This window comes from Andrographis paniculata, unplaced genomic scaffold (assembly GCF_009805555.1).
Source record: "Andrographis paniculata isolate CXL003 unplaced genomic scaffold, ASM980555v1 Contig32END, whole genome shotgun sequence".
In the NCBI taxonomy this organism is placed as follows: Eukaryota; Viridiplantae; Streptophyta; class Magnoliopsida; order Lamiales; family Acanthaceae; genus Andrographis; species Andrographis paniculata.
Window position 1 is genome coordinate 7,561,030 of NW_026137565.1, and position 18,496 is coordinate 7,579,525.

General features: G+C 34.1%; 4 protein-coding genes and 4 non-coding genes across 9 annotated transcripts; 1 reads left to right on the forward strand and 7 right to left on the reverse strand.

The window, feature by feature from the left end:
* Window positions 1–901: 901 nt before the first annotated feature.
* LOC127247237 (codeine O-demethylase-like) lies at window positions 902–2,473 on the reverse strand. The gene is made up of 4 exons (XM_051269015.1): window positions 2,299–2,473; window positions 1,974–2,224; window positions 1,508–1,853; window positions 902–1,261 (listed from the first exon to the last, which is right to left on the reverse strand). Exons 1-4 carry the CDS (start codon window positions 2,425–2,427, stop codon window positions 1,028–1,030), a joined length of 960 nt encoding a protein of 319 aa, XP_051124972.1. The 5' UTR covers window positions 2,428–2,473; the 3' UTR covers window positions 902–1,027.
* A 1,784-nt stretch (window positions 2,474–4,257) lies between these two features.
* LOC127247236 (SH3 domain-containing protein 3) lies at window positions 4,258–8,243 on the reverse strand. Its single transcript, XM_051269014.1, has 10 exons — window positions 7,944–8,243; window positions 7,714–7,836; window positions 6,664–6,733; window positions 6,387–6,532; window positions 5,939–6,040; window positions 5,632–5,829; window positions 5,490–5,552; window positions 5,321–5,410; window positions 4,779–4,853; window positions 4,258–4,682 (listed from the first exon to the last, which is right to left on the reverse strand). The coding sequence occupies exons 1-10, from the start codon at window positions 8,001–8,003 to the stop codon at window positions 4,563–4,565; spliced, it is 1,047 nt and encodes a 348-aa protein (XP_051124971.1). The 5' UTR covers window positions 8,004–8,243; the 3' UTR covers window positions 4,258–4,562.
* Window positions 8,244–9,005: 762 nt separating this feature from the next.
* On the reverse strand, window positions 9,006–10,823 carry LOC127247241 (60S ribosomal protein L32-1-like). Its single transcript, XM_051269019.1, has 4 exons — window positions 10,718–10,823; window positions 10,440–10,542; window positions 9,432–9,613; window positions 9,006–9,329 (listed from the first exon to the last, which is right to left on the reverse strand). Exons 2-4 carry the CDS (start codon window positions 10,527–10,529, stop codon window positions 9,200–9,202), a joined length of 402 nt encoding a protein of 133 aa, XP_051124976.1. The 5' UTR covers window positions 10,530–10,542; window positions 10,718–10,823; the 3' UTR covers window positions 9,006–9,199.
* On the reverse strand, window positions 9,727–9,873 carry LOC127248174 (small nucleolar RNA F1/F2/snoR5a). The gene has a single exon (XR_007838029.1). It is a non-coding gene; the product is annotated as a small nucleolar RNA F1/F2/snoR5a (small nucleolar RNA).
* LOC127248182 (small nucleolar RNA Z196/R39/R59 family) lies at window positions 9,932–10,017 on the reverse strand. The gene has a single exon (XR_007838037.1). It is a non-coding gene; the product is annotated as a small nucleolar RNA Z196/R39/R59 family (small nucleolar RNA).
* LOC127248181 (small nucleolar RNA Z195/SNORD33/SNORD32 family) lies at window positions 10,107–10,188 on the reverse strand. The gene has a single exon (XR_007838036.1). It is a non-coding gene; the product is annotated as a small nucleolar RNA Z195/SNORD33/SNORD32 family (small nucleolar RNA).
* LOC127248178 (small nucleolar RNA U31b) lies at window positions 10,285–10,374 on the reverse strand. The gene has a single exon (XR_007838033.1). It is a non-coding gene; the product is annotated as a small nucleolar RNA U31b (small nucleolar RNA).
* A 2,976-nt stretch (window positions 10,824–13,799) lies between the features above and the next one.
* LOC127247235 (uncharacterized) lies at window positions 13,800–17,518 on the forward strand. Of its 2 annotated transcripts, none has more exons than XM_051269012.1 (8): window positions 13,800–13,895; window positions 14,057–14,181; window positions 14,635–14,901; window positions 14,985–15,118; window positions 15,284–15,368; window positions 15,478–15,987; window positions 16,096–16,433; window positions 17,038–17,518. In XM_051269012.1, the coding sequence occupies exons 3-8, from the start codon at window positions 14,727–14,729 to the stop codon at window positions 17,194–17,196; spliced, it is 1,401 nt and encodes a 466-aa protein (XP_051124969.1). In that variant the 5' UTR covers window positions 13,800–13,895; window positions 14,057–14,181; window positions 14,635–14,726; the 3' UTR covers window positions 17,197–17,518. The 2 variants fall into 2 exon arrangements, with proteins under 2 accessions (XP_051124969.1, XP_051124970.1); XM_051269013.1 differs by having other exon boundaries at window positions 14,691–14,901.
* Window positions 17,519–18,496: the final 978 nt, after the last annotated feature.

The following is an 18,496-nucleotide window of genomic DNA, read 5'->3' on the forward strand; positions in this document are numbered from 1 at the left end:
CTCTAATGTAGTTTATTTAACGATTTAGAGGGATTTCATCTTCAATTCAACTTCTTTTAAGGATTAGAAGGAATTTGATTTTCTTACAGTGGATTTAGTATTTTATGATATTTTTTTAGCAGCATGTCCTTTCAACTTATGGATAAAAAAGAACTGAATTGATGATATGCACAAACAATACGAATTTAATGTGAAGAACTACTTCTTGAATTTGTCGATTTTTTTTTTTAATAAATTTGCATGCATATTTGATCTTCCCACATATTTTAACATATATTTCAAAAAACGTTAAATTATCAATTTCTCAAGCGAAATTTGATCATTTATTTGAACATATGTTTCAAGAATAGTTTCAAATGACATAAAAAACCATTGAATATAAAATTTAAAAACTTACTTTTTGCTAGAATTTTAAAATTGACTTCCCTGCCATTAAAAGTATTTTTCGTCGAAAGTTATTTATTTGTATAGAAAAATTAACATATGTGCTTAAATAAATATTACATATATTTCATTTCCCCCAAAATATAAAATATTTGAGTGATTATATATTTATTTATTTTTATGTCTACAAGTATAATTTGAACAAAGGTAGCACGTATAGATTGTTGGGTATAAACTACCAAAATTATTTAGCGTGTATCAAATTGTCTTCTTAATTAGTTTTTTTTTTTTTTTTTTTGTTTTCTTCAAAGTTAAATTATGGTTGGATACAATCTTTAGAAAAGGTCATTAAATTCCATGTTATTCACACACTTAAACCTAAACTTGTTTATAGCGTTCTTACAAAAAATAGCGTGCACCTTTAATAAGATAAAATACATATACATATATTAATCCTTATAATAATTAAATTAATTTTAAAAATATAGGATATTACATATATACCAATAAACTGATATAGAAGAGGCGTAAAGATGTAATAAAACTGGATATATCATTATGGTGACCATTAAAAGGACAATTTAGTTTCATGCATACATATACATATATATATATATATATATTTGTAATGGATTAATTTTATTTAAATTTTCATGTAGTTGAGGAAGGATTTTTTTTGGAGCTTCCTGGAGAAGAACTCTTGGACGTACTGCTCAGATTTGATTGTTCTGAACAAACGCGGCGATGGAGAAGACGACCATGGCCCCACCTCCGCCTCCAGTTTTGGGTTGAAGAACGTCGCGACGCTCAGCCTCTCCTCCTCTCTATTCACCACTGCTCTGTGCACTACGCTCTTGTAAATTCCATTGCTTATCACCTGCATACATATATTAAATTTGGATGATCGATGATTATTTATGAGATTAACCCTAGCTGGATGGGAATCGAAATATATTAAATAAGTAATTGATGAAGAAGAAGTGTAATTGTGTTGGAATTGCAGATGAATGCATGAACTTGACTGATTCAATTAACTACTCAACATCTGATCATCGATATATATATATATATATAATATTATTTTTTTAATTAGATTAGGTGAGTTGGAAAAGTAGAGGCAAACCTCAATGATGTCTCCCAAAATCACGACAATGGCGCCGGGGAGGAACTTGACGGGCAACCAATTATCGCTAGCGTCGTCGTGATTGTGGTGCTTCTTGATCTGGAGACCTTCGACGTCGTTCAATTGGAGGAGAGTGGTGACGGCGGAGCCGTCGGAGTGGGGAACGATTCCGACGACCTTCTCCGGCTCCGGAAATGGCGGGTAATAATTCATCCTCACCGACTCCATCCCGTCCACGAACATCTCCTCCATCTCCCTTCCGTCGATCCCCAACGATTCGGCGATCAGTCCGAGAATTACCCTCGCCACGTTTTGCTGCTCCTGGATGTAAGTTTCTAGGGTTTCTCTGCATATATATATATATATATATATATGTATGGAGACGAAGACGGCAACGACGTCGTATCGAGCTAGGGTTTGAATAAATGATTAATTAGTTATGAATTGGGATTAATTTCCAACTGACCTGAGAGATGGAGGGAAGTTAGGGAGGAGATGAGGCTGGCGTTTGGAGAGAGGATTGGTGATCATGTAGAACCTCTCCCCCCAATCGACGACCTTTCCTTCTTCTCCGGCAGGTTTTGTCTGGCCATAGCCCTCAAATTGGCCTGGCCTCACTGCATATTTCAGCCTCTCTTGCAAGGGCAGTTTGTAGAATCCATGGATCTCCTGCTTCAGCTTCTCCACCATTTCAGAGTCCATGCCATGGTTCACCAACTGCATATACATACATACATACATACATGAATATCAATTATACATGTATAGTTTGTAATTGAATTTGAATTGACCTGGAATAATCCCCATTCTTTGCATGCTGTGTGAAACTTGTGCAGTTGAATGCTTCTGCTCTCTGGATCGAGCAAATCCTTCATGTCAAAAATAGGGATTGATGACGATGACCAACAATTTCTCACCATCTCTCTCTCTCTCTCTCTCTCTCTCTCTAGATATTAATTTGGCCGTGTAGATAGACACAATGGCGCATTTGTATATATATATATATATATATATAAAGAGAGAGGGTGTGTGTATTATGTCAACAAGATATTATATTACATAAATTGAATAACATAATATATTTGATTGTAATAATGTTACTATTATTTTTTTTTCCCTAAAGTAAAAGTCGGTTTAAATTATATGTATATGTAGTGATTCCGTCAACCTACTTTTATATTTTATGAATAGGTCTGTTGTACGACACATAAGGGCACATATATAGATGGTGTGTTGTGTATATTTCTAGATATATATTATACTGGCATAAAATGAACGTGCTTGGATACTCTGCCATAAATTTATATTTTACAGTAAATGAAAGAACGGGTATGCGTTACGTGTTTGACTGCCATGAAATATTGCAATAAAAGTAATGTACTCGAATAATCGTCACGCCTGACAACACATATGCATTTTTAGAAATATATATATATATGGATAAGAAGTATTATCTCCTATTTGTTTATTTGTACAAAAAGATTGTATAATGTTTTAAATCAGAAATAAATGTTGAATTAAATATTTATTATAAATTGCGCAGAAATAAGTTAAAAAAAATCTTTAATATTGAATCATTTTGCTAACATCAATATCCTGTCTTCTTTTTCACATGGCGATATTATACACACATGTAGAATTTTTTAATTTTAATGTAATTTGAAATATATATATATATATATATATATATATATTAGTGCGTTGAATGATTATTTCTTCTACATTAAATAAATGTGCACCACGGCACCGCACATAATAATACATCTAGGCGTTGAATTTAGTTCATTCATACCGCCACATTTATATAGACATTCTTTTTATTTTTATTTTTACTTTCATTCGAAAATTTAAATATATATAATTAATTGATAATTAAAAATATATTAATAAAAATAATTATCTTTTAATACTATAATATTATTTCATTTTTTTTTCCGTAACAAATGATATCATTTACATTGTAATTTGTCCTTAATTAACTTTATAATATATAAACATATACCCACTCAAAATATTTTGTTAGTTCTCAAACCCTCCACACATAGTTAGCGTGTGAATTGACTTATCGAGCTTATTTTGTTGTATCTTGTTCGGGTACAAAGTCAAGTTCCACCTCGAAAGTTGCGAAGAAAATTGCACACCTTATAAGTCTCAAGTAAACTCCAATAGTACGAGGCCTTTTGGAAAATATTCAAAAACAAATCCGTATTTTTGAAATTTCATTTAATTTAAGTGTTAATATTTATTTTAAAATTATAAACTATATCTTTCTTTTATATAAAAATAAAAAATAATATTATAATATACTATTAACTAATTAATTATCATCTAAAAAAATATTATTTAAAATAAAACAAAATAAATTAAAATTAAAACAACTAATTATTTTAATTAAAATTATTAAAAGTTATAAAATTAAAATAAGACTTAAATGTAATTTATTTTTTTTAAAAAAAGAATAAAATAAACAGACCGAAATGACAATGTATTATGAACAACAATATAAACACAGTAAATGAGACCAAGCAAGAAAAAAATAAATTACATCTAAAAAAAATATCATTTAAAATAAAACAGAATAAATTAAAATTAAAATTACTAATTATTTTAATTAAAATTATTAAAAATTATAAAATTAAAATAAGACTAAAATGTAATTTATTTTTCTAAAAAAAAAAACAAAATAAACAACAGATGCACAACGGATCGAAATGACAATGTATTATGAACAACAATATAAACACAGTAAATGAGACCAAGCAAGAAATACACTACACATGTAAATTTAATTAGTCAATGATAATAATTAGTTAATTCCAGCATGAATATCTATATATATATGATTATACAACATTCTCTATGAATGAATAAATAGAAAAAAGGACAAGCAAGTATGAAATTAAACAAGGAAATCTCATGAGAAGAAAGGTGGTAAGGTATATCATTGTTCTTAACACAGAAAAGCACACACAGCATTCAGCTTCTGCAATTCAGAGGGCTATGGCAAGATAGAGACAACCCACCCACTGCATGAAGGAGGACTCAACTCCATCACCTAATGAGCTTCGGTCGCGCCGTAGTTAGACGGAATCTTTTGGCGTCTCGCCACGTACTCTGTGGGGAACCATCCTGCTCTTCCTCTACACTCTCCTTCCGACCATCCATTTGGGCTCACCTGATGAGTAATGAATAGAATATTTATTAGAAATAGATTTTCCATGAGTAAGATAAGAGAGAGAGAGGTGATCAAATGGTGGGAAGACGAAGTAACCTTCCGCACAACAACATAGTCTCCTACTGACAGGCTTAGTTCCTTATCAGATTCGGCGTCAAAAGCATGTACTGCCTGAAGAAATTAGTAAGTATCAGCTTGCAAGATTATATGTATAGATATAATTAAATCTACACGCAGAAATTAATATTGTGTCGTATGGCTAAATGGTAAATACAATTCTAGGAAGTCAATAAAAGTGGATTGCAAACGAGAATTGCTGTAATTGCTATTTCTTTATTCCTAAATGGATTGATAAAAGTTCATTTGAATGACATCAAGAATGTTACAGAATATTGCAACAACAGTATTATTATTATGCTGACTTTAAGGGGTAAAGGTTGTTGAACATTTTATGGTGAAAGTTCGTGTAGAGGTCATGCAAGGGATTTAAGATCATCAAATTCATCTTCAGTTTAGGACATACCTCAGCTAGAAAATACTTCGTCTTTTGTGTGTTTGAACATTTTATGGTGAAAGTTCGTGTAGAGGTCATGCAAGGGATTTAAGATCATCAAATTCATCTTCAGTTTAGGACATACCTCAGCTAGAAAATACTTCGTCTTTTGTGTAGTGTGTTTGAGAGGAGTCACAGGAGGAGCTGCCTCTTTCCTTTGTTTCTCCGAGACAATCTACACACCAATAAAAGACTCCCACATCGGCAAAAATCTGAAAACAAGCACAAGAATGTGAAGTCAGGCGAATACACACCTCAGTTTCTATATTACCGAGAATTGTAGCAACTCTCTCGTGGTACATCCTTTCTCCCTCAACCTGCAAACAGAAACTTGCTTAAAGCATTATTATTACAAGAATTAATAATTTATTTTAACAAATGCATCCAATGTAGTACCATTGCTATGAGTCTCTGAAACGTTAGTCTCTGCTGCTGTGCTTCCACAGCAGCCAAAGCTGCTGATGCTTCCTTTCCCAGTACTGCCATATTTGCCTTGAGTTCTTGCATTCTAGTTTCTGCTGCGTGCAGTTTTGCAACATTTTCTGGAATAGGAGATTCCCTCACGCGTGCTTGTCTTCTTGATACTTCAGCAGCCTGCACATGTTCACTTGGGTGAATTGATGTCATCATCAAATAAGCAATGTCGAAGTATTTGAACTGGACCTTGATATTCTGTAGATATATATATGCATATTCATATTACCTGAGCCTCAGCTTCCTGTCTCATTCTACTATACCGCTGAGCAAGGTGGCGAGCATCTTCAAGTGGAGTACCATTAATCATGGCTCTCAAAGGTTCTAAGACCTAGAAAGAACAATGAGCTCTTTATTTTGTTAAATACAATACCAAAACACAAAAATACATTTAATGAACCAGAAGAATTAAAGAAGCAAATATACAATTATATAAATCCACACCCTGGCAAAAACATTATTTTCACTAGCATGAGATGAAAATATACACCTGTGCCCACCCTCACATCTCAATATTTTGGGAATTGCATAGTTCAGAACAAGCCCATATTTAGAGGACAGTAACTCAACAAAACTTTTGAGAATCAACTCTGGGCACAAAACAGAAACACGAAAAAGGGAGAAATAAAGGTGTAGGTAATGATCTTAATAAACTTTGGAATAGCAGCTCAACCTACCTGTGTAAACAATAACTTGTTGAAATCTTCTTGCTCCTTCTCAACGTGCTGACGCCCATCCCCATATACGGATGAAGCCTTCCCAAGAACCTCGTCACTAGCATTCTCAAGCCCAAATTTTGAACAATCTTCTGACAACTTGGTTCCTGGCTACCATAATAAATAATTCACTACTTTGCATGTGTAAAATACATTTGCAGCATTTTAAAAGAAGAAATTATCATTGCTACAATCTACTAGCCCATTACAGGGAATAGCAGAACTTAAATGCACCCACCAGCTTCTATATGTTTATACCCTATTGCAGTGAAGGCCTCAGCTGCTTTGACAATTTCTTTCTGAAAATCCTGAAAGTGAGGAAACTTATAGGTGAAAAAAAAGACTAAGATAGCATCACCACACAGGCTTATGTTGCCATTGCCAAGCATTAATCGTCACAAGCAATCAATTGGAGCAATATTTGAACCGAAACAATGAGGCAGTCGCTTGCTAAACTAATAAACAAAAGAATACATTACAAAATCATGTTGCAGAGCACAGCAGACTAGATCAAATAAGAAATGTCCAGCAAATTCATAAATTAAAGCCGTCAAAAAGCATTGGCACTTCAACCTCAACCAAAATGGCACGCTATTAAGTTGGAACCTTTGACACGTCAAACCAGCTTCTACAACAATTGTTAATTGAATAGTAATTTCTATTTCACAATTTTATGACTTGTAGGAGCATAGCCAACAATGCAGGGCATAGCATCTGCAGATGTTCTAACCATGTATTTCGAGAACTATTGTTTATTTTAGTGTAATCAAAATCTATTCAAGATTGAAGGAATATGGTGTCAAGCTTTGATACGAGTTAGAAGGTTAGGAGAACACGCTAATATAAACCAATATAATATCAGACCCAAATTTGACAGGGATGAGAGAGCCCTCATAATCAACCACTAATAATAAGTTTTAACAAACAAACAGGAAAACATTTTTGTTGAATAATGTTCTTGATCATCCCCAGAATATAGCAACAAAGAAATTATAGGTTCTAGACTAAATTTTCGTGTCAGATTTCTTGACTGCGATCTTTTGATTATCTAGAGCTAAAGCCAGGTTAACCCAAAATAGGGAAAAAAAATATATATATATAATTTTAGGAAAGTGCCTGTTGTGCATCAAATCAATTGTTTACTTGTTCATTTTGATTCTTTATCATTGCTTCCCAAATTCCCCAACAAGAACCACCTAACAACCCGACTTTTAGTAGAATCTTTGCAAAGGGACGAAAACACTAGTAACAGATACAGTACAAATACCGATAGCGATTAAATACTCACCCTTCCGGAACGAGTGGATCGATACAATTTCTCCAACTGCTGGTGCATCTGCATCTCAACCTCATCAATAACCATCGCTTCCGAGCTCTCATAGCCACTGGCACTGAATTGCTTGATTACGGCCTACAGATTCAAGCGCAAAACCCAGAATCAATTAAAGACGCCCCCTCGAGCGACTCAGTTCTTAGAAATTTAGTCAAACACAAAATGCAAACTGGAATAGCGCAAACCTGTTGCTGTTTAGCTACTTGTTCTCGAAGCTTGCTAGCTTGCTTCCTTAAGGCATCCATTGCTGCCCCCCTCTCTTCCCCGGCGACGGATCTAGATTTCTTGAAAGAATCGGAACAGAACAGGCGAGGAATGGACCCCGGCGTAATAGAGCAGCGAAGGAAAACAAGACTATCTCTGATGCGAGATCAGTATGAATTAGAGGAAACTGGATAATGCGTGACCGCAGAGACCAGCCATGCCAACGCCACTATCAGCTTCCTTGCCTGTTTTCATCCCCAGATGGCGAATACTCTGAATAAAATTATAAAATTTACTTCTTTTTTTTTTTTAATAAATTTTGCAACCTTAGTCTCTAATTAGTTGAAAAATTGGAGCATGGGCTAAAATAGATCTTATTTGTTTTAACCTAATGTCCAATCGCAATTAAGGGCCTCAAGCCCATTAGACCTTTGATCACAAAATTAACAGTTATTTTATCTAAAAAAGACAACCAAAACAAAGTTTATTTCTTTCGATTTGGTATTTTAACGTGTATATATTATATTTTTTTATAATATTTGTAAAAAAATTACATCATTCAAAAATACAAAACTGACAAACAAAAATTGTAGTATGTCATAATCGGGCAATTTGGCTAATACATAATAGCCAAAATGTTCCTAATGGACACAGCGGTATTGTTTATAAACATAGGACGAAAATTCATAATTTTTTTAAATAAGAGACCAAAATTAGTTATTGTTATTCTCTAATAGGTGTTTGGTTGAAGGATTTTTTTTATAGGATTGGAATTTTTTAGTATGTGATAGAATTTAAATGTATATATATATTTATATATATTTAATAGTAAAATAAAAAATAATATAAATTAAAGTAACAAGTGATACACTACACTGTTACTGAAAATCTATATTTGCAGTATTTACCAAATATGAATTTATTGAAATTTTAAAATCTAAATTCCATCGAATCCCACCAAATCCCGAACCAAACAGCCCCTAAGATCATTTTTTAATTTTTTTTTTCTACATATTATATGTAATATCTTAAGCTTTCTCAAGTTGCAAAACCATAATGCAGTCAGCATTGTGAAACTTAGTACAAAGCATTTTCTTGCAATACAATCAAATAAGTTGTGATCAGATACGAAAATAGTTTAATTGTCCAAACTCCTGAGATCATAAAGCCATGTCTGATAGCTAAATTCTCATTATGGAAATTAAAATTGAGAAGAACATCCTCAAGCCTAGAAAGCTTATTCGTCCTCCTGGCTGCGAAGCCTTGCAAGCTTGTTGGTGACAACCACGTCGAGCTGAGCTGCACGTTCCACAATTTCTTTCCTCTTCTTGGTGGACACATTGTGTGCAATTTCGGCACAGTAAGTCCTGAATTTGCCATCAAAAGATCAACATAAGTAAGCTTGCTAAACGATTTTATAGAATGCAAGTAGAAAGCTAGGGCTGTTGTTAACAACATTCAATTCCAACCTGTTATGCATCATAAGCAGCTCAAGATCCTTGACGTTGTGGACAAGAAACTTCTTGAAACCATTTGGGAGATAATGGAGAGTCTTCTTGTCTGATCCATAACCAATGTTGGGCATCAAAACAGATCCTTTGAACTTTCTTCTGACCCGTGAATCAATACCCTTGGGCCTTCTCCAGCTTGGCTACAGAAAAAAGGTTCATCCTTAGAAAACAGTCGATACAACATTCATGAAGAAAATGATTTAGGATGCATCAGAAAATAAGGAATGCCAATTTGCAAGATTTGGACGAGAAAAGGTGTAAGCAGGGTTATAGTAACAGAAAGCTCATAGAAAATCAAGCTAACTGTGTCGCAAGACCTGTTTTGTGATTTATTTCTGCCCTCAAAACGAAACACTCAGAAACAATATAAATTCTGAGCATTAGATACCAACGGGCAGTAGCTCTTAAAATTTGTAAAATCACTTGGTAAAATAAACATAAATGCTTTTTGTTGCCTAAGCAATCTCAGCCGAAAGATGGTGAAAATTTGTGTGCTAATCACAGGTAAATCAGCAATTACAAATTAGCTTCATCATTGATTGCTGCGCAACAATATAATCATTTTTAAATGAACACAAAGTAGAACTCGTGAATACATCAGAACAATTAAAAAACAAAAACAATTAAAGACAAGAGAGATCAGATGGTAGTGCATGATTATATAATCATCATTCAAATGCAGAATAAGTTATGGGTAAGTATCATCACGCCTCAACTTGCCTTAATCAGCTCCACTAGGGTACAGAGAAACATAAAACTAGGAAACACAAAATGATATATCGGTAAATACAAATTTAAAACCTATTAAGAGGAATCAGATATAATAAAAGTCAATCACCACTTTACATCTATCTGCAGATGCAAATTAAGCCTGGGGCGACAAAATAATATCATCACATTCCTCCTTACCGACGCTCATGAGATATCAAATCGAAAAGAAACAGAACTTAGGATAAACTAATATACCTTGACGGAAATAAATCGATCGCTCTGCGGCCTCTTGAACCTCTTCACTCTCTTCTTGATTATCTTCTTGTCAAGTAGTGGTACCGCCATTCTAACTGACTTCCTGCAAGTAAAACACATCGTTGAACAACCATACTTTCCAACAACAACAAATCGAACGAGGTGGACTACGGCACGAGACTTCCAAACAAGTTTTTGATCCACACAGAACCATTATTGCAATAAAGAGTAGGAAACCACAGAGAAAAGAACGCAATAGAGAGTAGAGATTCGCTTACGAGAGTTGGGCAGTGGAGAGATCTGATCGGCCGTCTGGAGGATGTGTAAACAGCGCTTTATATAGAAGGCCAACCTTCGATTAGGGTTTTGAGAAGGGCCGCAAAGTAAATTAAATATAAATTGAAAATTGGACGGTCCAATATCGTGTATGTTAAATTTCTTCAGTTGGTACTTTGTAACTTTATTTTATTTTATTTTTAGTATTATTATTTTTTATTTTTTATTTTTTTTCCCTGCAATTTATGTTCTATATATTTTTATTTTTTTTTACAAGACACTATCAAATTTAAATTCAAATACAAATAACACAAATAATCGTGATTTTTTTTCTTTTAAATTTTAATATTTCATAAATAAAATAATATATATAATAAAAACTTAAATTAAAATAATCTGAATATAACATTTAAAAATCATAATAATTAAAGTAAATATATATATAAATTTACTCAATATATCAACTTTATGTATTTGACATTTTAATTAAAAATCAATACTATTCATTTATACAATTTTCATTTTTCACATAATACTCAAATTTTCTTATATTTTTCTTTAAAATATCCGCTTGAAGAAATATATCAAAAAAAATTGTTAATTAGGCAAAGAGGCCTTGTTCATACTTTTTTACGGTCCAAAGTTGTAAAAAAATTATAAGGAAGCCAATAGAAAGATCTTATCATTTTTCAATTAAATCATATTAAAAGTAACTCGCAAAGTAAAAAGTTGAAATGAGTCAGAAAAATATACTATCTTGATTGGAGCACTCGATAATGTGTTGATCAAACTTGGAGGGTGGAAAAGCATGACAAATTTTAAGGTTGCCTCTATAAATGATTATTCTTTTTTTTTTAATATAACATATATCTTTTAGACTGCTCAATCAATATTGTTACACAAAAATAGAATTTTGATTATGCAAAAAGTACCTTATGCATGGTAATTGAACAACGAGAGAATGAGCACAAGAAAAAAATGACTCTATACTTGCGACATTATTTATCAAAGATAATTGCTTGACAAACGAAAAATAACTGATAATATCTATGTCACGTGACCTTGCTGAGGAGAACAAGATAAAATCACATTGTATTCAATACTTTGGACATAACAGATGATTGATAAGTTTGCGCATCAAATTGAGAGAATCCGAAGCTACATACTTGAAAAGTGCAGAATAGTGCTTATGATGCACAAATACGGACAAGAAAAATTTAGTCCGCCAACATTTTATTTTGTTAAATGTTCAAAAAGCAAGTTTTACGACAATGAAATCGTACTTAAGAATATCACAAAAATAGATGAAATAATGGACAAACAAAATGTACAAAATATGAAAGCCGGGAAGGAACACATACAAGGCCATACCTATATGGGCGCATGTGCAACATTTGTGAGAGTTTGACGGGCAATGCGATAAATCATTGCCGATACTTTAAAAAAACTGAAACTATAGAATGTAAATATCGTTGGATATTGTTACTCTCAAATATTTTCGGATTTTAGAAGATGATTAGCAATGTAGTTCAGGGGAGTAGATGGCCGGTCCAAACAGTTCCAGTTTAGCCCAAATTTGTATACGAATAAAGACAAACTTAATCTGGATAATTGAGATAATGAAAAAGTAAGTCGAGACCTAAAGAAATGAGAAGTTGAAAAGAAAGTAGATAGAATTATGAACTAATTTTTTAGAAAATAATGGAATAGATATAGTGAAAATTATTTTAATATACTCTCCCGTCCCATAACAAAGTATCTATTTTTCCATTTTAGTCCGTCACATAACAAAGTATCAATTTCATTTTTTAGTAACTGTACTGTCTACCTAACATTAAAAATACTCTTACAACTTACAATATATTACACAAATGTCATTACCTTTATATCACACGTACTAACAATGTTATTTTAGTTATTCCTACTTTATTTATACTATATCTTAATATAATACTAATATTTCTAAAACTACGTGCAAAAAGCAAATGGATACTTCTTTTTGGGACGAAGAGAGTATATATTTTCTAGGAGAAAAGGAAGGGAGGAGACTCATCCTTTCAACACTCAAATAATTTTAACGATAACAGATAAATTGAATCATTAAATATCTCAGCTATAACGTGAGAACTAATTGTTGCAAATTATACTTGACAAGACAAATTACTCATGACTTCGCAGTCATAAGTCCATCCTTACACTAAAATTGCCACTCCTCGTGGCAGGTGGATCCGTAGTTTGAATCAATAACCTAATATCTTGCAAATTAGTTGCTAGGTGAACTATATGTGACAAAGTTTGAACCCATAATGTTAAGTTTGAACACATGATCTATATTCTGCAAATTAGTTGCTAGGTGAACCATAGGTGGCAGATGAAAGATATCGGAGTTTGAACCCATAATCTAATATATGCAAATTAATTGCTAAGTGAACTATGTGCTACATATGTTTCCAAAACATCGAAATTTGAACCAATAATTTTATGGTGAGGAGTCCTCGGGCCTTCAGGTCCCTTGCGAAAATTATTTTATTTATATTTTTAAACTTACATGTTCTTTATTTCAAAATCAGAAGTTCTTATGAAATTTTAATATCATATAAATGAAACTTCAAAGCAGAATACAGACCAAACAAACAACAAAAGACATACCCACATCCTGCCCTGCACTCCACAAGCAGGGCGTGTCACGCACGCACCACTATCTGGTACACAGCCAATTCTCACACGACTCCTCTTCTCTTTCTTTCCCCGAAACGAGCACGTGTCCATACGTCACTCTATGGGGGGCCCTTTATCCACGTGTCAAATTGCTATCGGTTTAGCCGCACTTTCCAAACTCTCGATCCCAGCCGTCAATCAGCACCTAGATAATCTTAACTTAAGCACGGGTTCAAATCGCATACGACCGGTTCTACACACCCTTTGCTTACAATGGTTGTATCTTTGGGACAAACCATGCCTACCATTTTTTAACCCACAAAAAATGCACCCTTTGGTACACCTCCCAGTCAACGGTTGCATAAAAAATCTTTGACTACTGGATGTAGGAAATCACGAAACTCCCACCGCCTATACATAAACGGCACAGAGAAGCGTAAATCCAGAGAGAGAAACCGCGTCAGTTTATAGACAGAGAGAAGACTCGGATTTCGGAGGGCGACGACCGAAGACACACAATCGGTATGTAGCGGTCTACACTGTGCGTTGGTCGCTTCGTAAATCGCAGCGATTTGGTATTCTGTGCGAGTGACGTGTTGAGTTGAGTGGGTAAATTTTACTCTTTTTGCTGAAACCGTTGCGCGCGGTTGGATTTCTGTACGTCTCCTTGTTTTCTGTTCTAGGGTTTTTGGATCGTGCGACGCGCTGGACGTTCTGAGTTTCTCGACGGGTTTTCTTCCATGCTGCTACTCTTATGATTTTGGTCATCACTCTTTGTTTCAAATTTTGATGTGAACGGATTTCTCCAGTTGAGTTGACTTTCGCTTTCTAATTAATTGAGGGTTTCTTTTATTAGTTTGTGCCGTTATTGGTAATGGATAGCAATGGTTCGTGGTTATGTTTTTATTGGAAATCATCAATTTACGGTTGTCTGGCTAATCAAGATTAGACTTCTCGTTGATATTGCCTTATTTCTGTCTTTCTTGTGAATTTGGAGTTTATCTGAGACATATATCTTCTGCTTGAATTCCTTCACTCTTTGTGGCTTCCTAGAAAATTTTATGTATATTCTCACTTTCCCAACACCTTGATGTTTCTTAATTTGGATAGAAAGGTGAAGCATGGATAGAAAGTTTACGAGATCTTGATCTAAATGTTATCATCAGAATCAGATTGTTGCGAGGCATTTGAATCAGTTTATATTTTTCTCTCTTATCTTGAAATCACTGGTTTATTGGTATTGAAAATTTTATTGTTTCAGTCTCCTCTGGTTGATTGATATTTAAAAGACGTGTTGTTCCACTCGGATGCTCTCAGCGCAATACAGGTGGCGACGACATACCTACAGATCAAATGCCATCTATAAAAATGAAAGCCAAGTTAGCCAAAGATCGTTCAAAAGGAAAACATGGTCTCCATAGATGCTGCAAGTCAAGCTTGATATCCAAGAGTCTTTATTCTCATTCTAGAGTTTGTCAAAACGCTGATAAATCTTCTACATGTACTCCATGCAATCAAGATGGAGAGGGTGAGTAAATCCTTAAATTTTGGATCCTTGAAGTTGTCACTCAATGTTGGATGCTTATACTTAATTTTCCCTTTATCTTGCAGCTTCAGTTTATGATGAAATATGTGTCCTAGACCTTGGTGGGAATGAGACTGTCTTTGATGAGTCATCCAATGAGGAGAATCTTTTCCTGAAGCATCCCCTAAGTGTAGAAGATTTTTCTACTGTAGACAGTATGGTAAGCAGAATTTTTTCTGGGTAGCTTGTTAAATAAAGCCATTGGCTACTGTGCTTTCAAAGCCTTTTTGCTAGCAGCCTTCAGCTGAAAGTGGATTTATAAGCAGCCACATTCGTCTTATAGTTTCAATATTGTTGTTTGTTTACTAATTAATCTTATTTTTAGGAACCCACATTTTACAGCTGCACCACAAACATAGAGACAATCTTTTCTCCCATCTCGGAGTCTACAGATCTCAACAATAATGAAGGTGCGCGTGATCCTAAGGAGTTGTAACAAGCCTCAATTTGATAATTGTATGGAGCTTCACTCGCGTGAATTTCAGTTTTCTAAAAACTAACTCCTCCTTGATTTTGTAGGAAGTGACAATTTTTATGTGCCACAATTGGACAGTGAAGACAGTGATGATTGCAGCAGATCATCAGACTTATATGTTTCTGACATGATTTTTTCTGCTCCATCCAATGGGAGCAGTTCTGTAATAGATGATGAAACAAATGCAGTGTTTCCACTTGATTTTCGTTGTGGTGATTCAGCCTTATACTGTGATTTGATGAAAGAATACATGACATTGCCCTTTTCTGAGAATGCTCTGGACACTGGAAGCGACCATGATGGCAGGCCATCTGAAGAGAACTTTGTCAATGTTGACAACTCTAGCTTGTACACGATGATTCATCAGTTGAGACCTAATGAACCAGATTCTGACATGATTCCTTACCCCGACCAAGAGTATGAGGGCTTTGATCCGCAAGTGTATATAAGAAATCTTCCCGATCAGCACGACATAGGATCTATTTTGTCGCCAAATTCAATACCAAACAAAAAGCAAGATAATAAACAGATTACGCTAGTACTTGATTTAGATGGTAACTACTCATTCTGAAATCATTTGTTGGGTACTTTGAATGCTTGCAATTTTGTGGCTGGTTTGATATTTTAGGTTTGGTTCTGTTGTCCTGATTTATGATGTGCAGAAACGCTTGTGCACTCTACCTTGGACCAGTGTGATGATGCGGACTTCACATTTCCAGTGTTCTTCAACATGAAAGAACATACTGTGTACGTGAAAAAAAGGCCTCACCTTCAGACTTTTCTAAAAAGAGTGGCTGAGATGTTTGAAATTGTGGTATTCACTGCTAGTCAAAGCATCTATGCAGAACAACTTCTAGATATCATTGATCCCGATGGGAAGTTTATATCAAGACGAGCGTATCGTGAATCATGCATATTTTCAGAAGGAAGTTACATGAAAGATTTAACCGTGTTAGGTGTTGATCTGGCAAAAGTTGCCATAATTGATAATTCTCCACAGGTAATAGAATACCATTTACAATTCCTTTTGCTGAATATTTGCTCTTTTTTATTCTGCAGATGTTGCTTGATGACTTGATCTTTATGCATTCTATTTTCAACTATGGATAGTGTAACAACAGAGTTAGAACTGGTACCGATTCAAGTAATTTCGGCTACTATCAATGACTCAGAATTCTGGATACAGTATGTCAATTTTCTGTTCTCTTGTAGTTCTTGCATCCCACAGATCACCAACCCAACTACTCTTATTGATAGGGCAATACTCTCAAGTGGATTAGATTCCTCAAGTCCTAGGAAACAAAAACCTTACAACTCGAAATGACCAATTTCATTCTTTTTAGATTACTAACCATATCTATCACACTTTTCACTTTCATACTTTATCCAAGCACGACATGCAAATTACAGGATCTGGGAACAATGTAATGTTTATCAACCAAGAGTTATAGCTTCATTACGGTGTGCGAAGTTTAGATTGTTGGCCTACCATTCACGTATTGTAGTCTTAACACTTTTGTTCCTGAAATTGATGTTGAATTCTTTGTTTTGTTGCCTCTGATTTTGTATACACATTCTTTGCTTAATATATTTTTTGGACTCAGGTTTTCAGGTTGCAAGTTAATAATGGGATTCCTATCAGAAGTTGGTTTGATGATCCCTCAGATTGTGCTCTAATTTCATTACTTCCATTTTTGGAGACCTTGGTTGATGCAGAAGATGTGAGGCCCATCATTGCTAGGAAATTTGGTAACAAGGAATAAGTGTTCCTTGACTATTCTTTGACTAGATTTTTAATTACTCTATTACATCCTTTTTTTCAAGTCAAAATTTGTCTTCATTTTTAGATGCATATCATCCTTACTGAGGCTTGGTTAAGGCATAAAAAATTTGAATCACTATTCTTGTTTTCAGTCCAATTATCATCATTCCGATATGGCCTTTTAAGAACCTTGTTAGTTGATCAAGTTAGTTTCTAGTTCCAAGGCTCCTGCTTGTGCTGTATAGTAATAGGCTATTGTTAGGTCTTTGCGAGTGTGTATATGATTTGATCTATGAAATAAAGTGTGATATAATTTTAATTTACTTATGACCCCTGTAGTACATATGGCTGAGCTACATAATTTCCAACTGCTAAACATAATTGCTTATATATGCCTAAGTGACATTCAAAGGCACTGTTTTTTTAATGCAATTTAATACGATGTGCATTAGTAATATCCCAAAGATTCTGATTTTAGCAGACATCTAGGAAACATTAATAACATAGTCATGGCATATGGCTGGGTCGCCATCAAATTTATTCCTGTAGGTAATTAAGTCTTAACTATTGGGTTTTTGATATTCGGAGCTATGTTTTCGCTATTACAAGTCACTGAACATGTAAGCCAGCTGATTTAATGTAATTGGCACTTCCCTTGGAATTGAGATTGTTATTAACAACCCATCAATCACGATTTGTTATTTGAATTTGAAAAAGATATTATTATTATTATTATTATTATTATTATTAATCCTTTATATATTCTTGAGAAGCTGCTTAGTTCAAGCTTGGATAGGTTTATAGTCAGGGAGGACAGCAATCTGTAACAAAATAAAAAGAAGAAGTTCTAGTATATCTTCCATTTGCTAATTTTCTATGTTGATATTATGTGATTTCGCCTTTGCGTTCAGTTAATACATTCTACTAACAAATTTGGCTTTGAGCACACCAGGCACAGTTTTCTGGATAACACGTGCAAGTCTCACCTCCCCTCTCGTATGAAGACTGTATCTGTCTTCGTGATCACTGTGTTTACATTTCCCGTTCTATATTAGATTGTCTTACTTAGTGTCACTAATTTCTCTCATCAGGTTCTTTGCCTCGGCAACAGTGTTTGTATGATCAAGGTATGCATAACAATATGCTAATAAAACATTCGAACGCCAAGTGCCATTAATTCAGGAACGATGCTATCCTGCCTTGTAAATTTAATTAATATTGTTGGAACGCAATGCACTGTTAACATGGGATTGGACAGATTAGTGTTTTGCAAGAATTAGGTCAGATTTTCTAGTTCAAGT

Coding starts and splice junctions, on each gene's coding strand:
- LOC127247237 (XM_051269015.1), bottom strand. CDS start 2,427: ATGGTGAGAAATTGTTGGTCATCGTCATCAATCCCTATTTTTGACATG. Junction 1,854..1,973: donor AACTTCCCTCCATCTCTCAG/GTCAGTTGGAAA, acceptor ATATATATGCAG/AGAAACCCTAGAAACTTACA. Junction 1,262..1,507: donor TTTTGGGAGACATCATTGAG/GTTTGCCTCTAC, acceptor ATATGTATGCAG/GTGATAAGCAATGGAATTTA.
- LOC127247236 (XM_051269014.1), bottom strand. CDS start 8,003: ATGGATGCCTTAAGGAAGCAAGCTAGCAAGCTTCGAGAACAAGTAGCT. Junction 6,533..6,663: donor GTATAAACATATAGAAGCTG/GTGGGTGCATTT, acceptor TATGGTAGCCAG/GAACCAAGTTGTCAGAAGAT. Junction 4,683..4,778: donor ACTATGTTGTTGTGCGGAAG/GTTACTTCGTCT, acceptor ATTACTCATCAG/GTGAGCCCAAATGGATGGTC.
- LOC127247241 (XM_051269019.1), bottom strand. CDS start 10,529: ATGGCGGTACCACTACTTGACAAGAAGATAATCAAGAAGAGAGTGAAG. Junction 9,614..10,439: donor ATCGATTTATTTCCGTCAAG/GTATATTAGTTT, acceptor TTTTTTCTGTAG/CCAAGCTGGAGAAGGCCCAA. Junction 9,330..9,431: donor CTGCTTATGATGCATAACAG/GTTGGAATTGAA, acceptor TGGCAAATTCAG/GACTTACTGTGCCGAAATTG.
- LOC127247235 (XM_051269012.1), top strand. CDS start 14,727: ATGCCATCTATAAAAATGAAAGCCAAGTTAGCCAAAGATCGTTCAAAA. Junction 14,902..14,984: donor ATGCAATCAAGATGGAGAGG/GTGAGTAAATCC, acceptor TTTATCTTGCAG/CTTCAGTTTATGATGAAATA. Junction 15,988..16,095: donor GCTAGTACTTGATTTAGATG/GTAACTACTCAT, acceptor TATGATGTGCAG/AAACGCTTGTGCACTCTACC.